At 54.2% G+C, this 3,942-nt stretch overlaps 2 protein-coding genes across 2 annotated transcripts in view; one reads left to right on the top strand and one right to left on the bottom strand.

Moving 5' to 3' along the window:
- The window catches only part of VDBG_00732 (sulfite reductase flavoprotein alpha-component), a gene marked incomplete at both ends in the record, with an annotated part of 2,437 nt that extends 1,782 nt beyond the window's left edge, over nt 1-655 (bottom strand). Inside the window, 2 exons of the mRNA XM_003009004.1 lie at nt 82-229; nt 479-655. Coding sequence (XP_003009050.1) covers nt 82-229; nt 479-655 — 325 coding nt within the window. The remainder of the gene's footprint in view (nt 1-81; nt 230-478) is intronic.
- Nucleotides 656-2,898: 2,243 nt separating this feature from the next.
- Nucleotides 2,899-3,942, top strand: part of VDBG_00733 (RNP domain-containing protein) — a gene marked incomplete at both ends in the record, with an annotated part of 1,886 nt that continues 842 nt past the window's right edge. Inside the window, 2 exons of the mRNA XM_003009005.1 lie at nt 2,899-3,359; nt 3,703-3,896. Of these exons, the coding sequence (XP_003009051.1) occupies nt 3,139-3,359; nt 3,703-3,896 (415 nt within the window). The remainder of the gene's footprint in view (nt 3,360-3,702; nt 3,897-3,942) is intronic.

A 3,942-nucleotide genomic window follows, 5' to 3' on the forward strand; every position in this document is an offset into this window, starting at 1 on the left:
CCAGGGCAGATAGGTCTGGTCGATGCTGCGGGCAGCGTTAGACAGACTCTATGGCCTGAGAAGTCCGTTCGCAGCACCTACCCGTCATCGTCTTGTTCGTTGCCCTCGCCTCGAGGATAAAACTCAGTGGCACCCAGCTGTTCAAGACGCTTGTGTAATTTTCGAGCAGCCCAGTTGAACCTGTGATACCATCAGTCATGTGTTGAGTAAACAGTGGGAGCTGGGGGAACTACTTCGGATAAGAGCTGTCCCCAAGACCAAATGTGGTGAATCTGGCGCTTTTCAGGCAATCCGGTGGCAGCTTTCTTCTCAGGAGACTCTTCCAGAACGCGAGACAATTCTGTGGCATGTCCCCTTGGCCAGTCGTAGATATGACTATGATGACCAGCGTATAACGAAGCAGCTCATTCTACGGATGTCGAGGTTAACGTCTTTTTCATAACACGTTGGCAATGGCACAAGGGTTTAAAAGACTCACAAGCTGGACCATGTTTAGTTCATCAACTTTAGTCTTGAAATGCAATCGCTGTGTCATCTTGCCAAGCTCTTCTGCAATGTCTTGACTGTTGCCCGTCTCTGACCCGTACAATACCAGGGCAGATCTTTCGGGAAGGTCAGCCAGTTCAACTGGCTGGTCTCTCTCCATAACGGCCATCTTGACCTAGGCGATGCGCAAAGCTCGGATTGAGGCAAATTGTGAGAGGAGCGAAGTTGCAAGAGGCAGATGAATCAAGCGCGAGATATTCAGTTGCGATGCGTCGTTGGATTCCCAACAGTGTGACTAACAATCGGCGGCATCGGAGTTTGCGGCTGCCAAACTCGGCATGCGTATTGTGCGAAGCCACGGGGCGGATTTGGCTGCCACGGAGCGACAGGGCTCATGTCGGGCGAGATCGCTAATCGGACTTTGTGGTGCTAGGTAGTGAGATTAACAGCGTCTAGGCCTGAAGGGGGTTGCTACCCTGGAAATTCAGCGCAACGGGGACCCAGAGGCCCGGAGAAGCGGCGCCATCGCATGCAGACTCCAAGGAAACTCGCGCCAGGTTTGGCCATACTATATGGCTGATTGATCATCGCCTTGTCGTGATGTAGCTTTCAGAAGCCTCTCTTTGCCGAAACAAGAAGGGCCTGTTATACATCACGCGAAGGGCTGATAGCATGAAAAAAAAAATAGCACGACAAAACCACTGTACGTTTTCGTAACCCCAAGCAGAACGTGATCGATGCCAGTTACCGACTCGTATCGTAAGCCAGCCGCCGATAAACAGGGGGAAGAGTGCTGAGAATCAAAAGATTGAGCAACCCCGTCCAGGGGCTGACAAGGGCGAGGCTTTGCGCCTCGCCAGGGGTCTTTGTCACTGACGCAACGCCCGAGAGCGAAAGGGGGTGGACCAGGGAGATTGTCCAGGTCCGAAGGCAATCTCATGGGAATTGTGCAATTCGCTTGGAGGATTGAGAGCCCGTAACCGCATTATTTTGGTATGCTGTTCGCTATTGATGGTCTGTGATGGTGAATGTAACCCAGAGGTCTACCTGAGAGTGAGGCGATCGACGGTGGAAGTATCCTACCCTCCTTGCAAGTGGCCCTAGCATGAACGTCGCCTGCCTACCTGATGATGAAGTGAAATCAGATGCGTGATGAAGATGTCAGCAGTGGTTGTTTGCTTCAATGCATGCCTTCAAGGACATTTTGAATGCTCGAAATCAACAGGATTTCCGCAAAGAAGAGGGGGTTCACTCCTGTTTCCTCGCTCGGGAGTTGGTGACTGGGGCTGCTTCCAGAAGCCTCTTTCTCAGCCAAGGTTCCTCCCCCCTGACTGTCACAAGGAGGTACCGTAGGTAGGTACAGCACCGTGGTACTTGCTTGATAGACCAGACACGAAAAGGGTTGCATGGGACCTCCTGGCTGCTCCAGCGTGTTTGGGGGAGCATTATACCCACTAGACAGCCACTGGGCAGTCACTACCTACATGGGGTGATGGCGAAGCTGGGGCCATTGGCACCCACACACCCACTAGACGGGCAGTTGCCGTGAGCTTGGGGCTAGCTTCTACGGACGTGGCAAGAGCTCGCTGGCAGTGAGGTTTAGAACTCCACATGTGACAGGTCAACACAGAATGTGTGGCGGCATGCATATTGGACCGCCTCCCACGACACCAAACCTCAACTTCAAACGGTAAAATCGGCAAGTACTTCCTTGCTCCTGGTTGCCGCAGTCACGACTGGGAACAAGATCGAGTGGCACCTGCCGTAAGTACCAATTTGGGCGATTTTTTATGATGTACAGTGCCTGAAGGAATGTTTTCTCCCTGTACTCACAGAAGCCGACGCACGCGATCAAGTCAGACACCCTAGTAGCGAAGTTGCCGTGGCTTGGGAGTTCACTGGGCCTCACAGGGCTTTATGCACAGGCTGGTTATGCCCATGTCGAGAGTGTTCGACACTGCTTGGAGAGAGGAAAAAAGCATCATGATCGGTGCCTAAGAAAAGGAATGGAACACAAACCTGTCTTGCCATGTGCCTGGAGCGACAGTTCCGCAAAACGTGCCTGGCCCATGTTCGAATATTTGACACCCTTCAAGCCCCTGCTCGTCACACAACAGAAGCCCCCCCCCCTATGAGCTCCCCTGAGTACGGAAGACTAAGGTACCTGCCAAGTACGTGGCAGGGCTCACAGACACGAGCAGGCGCCTCCCTTTCTTCGTGCCGTCGCTCCTCCACTCCTTCCACAGGAGGTGTCCTACGACCTGTCTGGTGCTGGACCCCCTCCCATTTGCCCCCCTGGTCACCACCCCCTGCACTCAAGGGGAAAAAATATTTGTACTTACCTCCAGGCAACTCCAGACCTCTCCTTTCTTCCCTCTTCTCCCCATCACAAAACATCAAGAAACTGTGTCACCGCGCAACGCAAGTCGTCTGTCTTCCCCTCTTCAAGCATCTAGGGCACCAAGCTACCCTAACCATCCCCCTCCATTGTCTCAGAGTTCAACTCATCCCGAACTTCGATCCATCTTCCAACCTCGGACCTTCTTTCTAAACTCAGGTCCTCCAAGTTCGACACAACCTCGTCGCACGTCATCTCAACACCAACACCCATCTCCATATTCCAACCACACAACACACATCCCATCATCCAACATGTCTGCCGTTGTGGAGAAGGTCACCGACGCCGTCCAGGACGTTACCAATGCTCTGAGCAATACCTCGATCGCCGAGAAGGTCACCGACAACAAGCCTGCCGCCGCCAACAATGACGCCGTCCTCGCCAGCGCTGCTGAGGGACGCCGTCTCTACATCGGCAACCTGGCCTATGCGACGACCGAGGGGGAACTGAAGGAGTTCTTCAAGGGTTACCTTGTGTGAGTTTTCCATCTTCTCTGTCATCATGATCATCATCACTCTCCTTCCCGCACCATCGTCTGAATGTGGCAATACCTGTCCTCATAAGCGGGCATCCCTTCCTGTTCTGTCAGTCTTGATCTCGATGAACTCGCAACCTCGTCGTTATGATGGCTAGGGTGTTCCCGAACCATCACGATCAAATCACCACCATTGCTGAGGACGCTGTCCAAAGCATCGGTGGCGATGTTCCTTCCGTGGGCTCATCTGCCGGATGACACATCGCCCACAACATCACCCCAAATCACGTTTAAATACTACCGCCATCTTCTAAACCGCTTGCTGACCTGCCTCTGTCTACAGCGAGTCCGTCTCCATTCCCAAGAACCCCCGCACCGACCGTCCCGTTGGCTACGCCTTCGTCGACCTCTCTACCCCTACTGAGGCCGAGCGCGCCATCTCTGAGCTGTCCGGCAAGGAGATCCTGGAGCGCAAGGTTTCCGTCCAGCTCGCTCGCAAGCCCGAGCCTGCCGGCGAGAAGGCTGACGCCGCCAACGGTGAGGGTGCCGGCGAGGGCAACCGCCGCCGCCCCTCTGGGCCGCG

This window comes from Verticillium alfalfae, genomic scaffold, assembly GCF_000150825.1.
Source record: "Verticillium alfalfae VaMs.102 supercont1.1 genomic scaffold, whole genome shotgun sequence".
Lineage (NCBI taxonomy): Eukaryota > Fungi > Ascomycota > Sordariomycetes > Glomerellales > Plectosphaerellaceae > Verticillium > Verticillium alfalfae.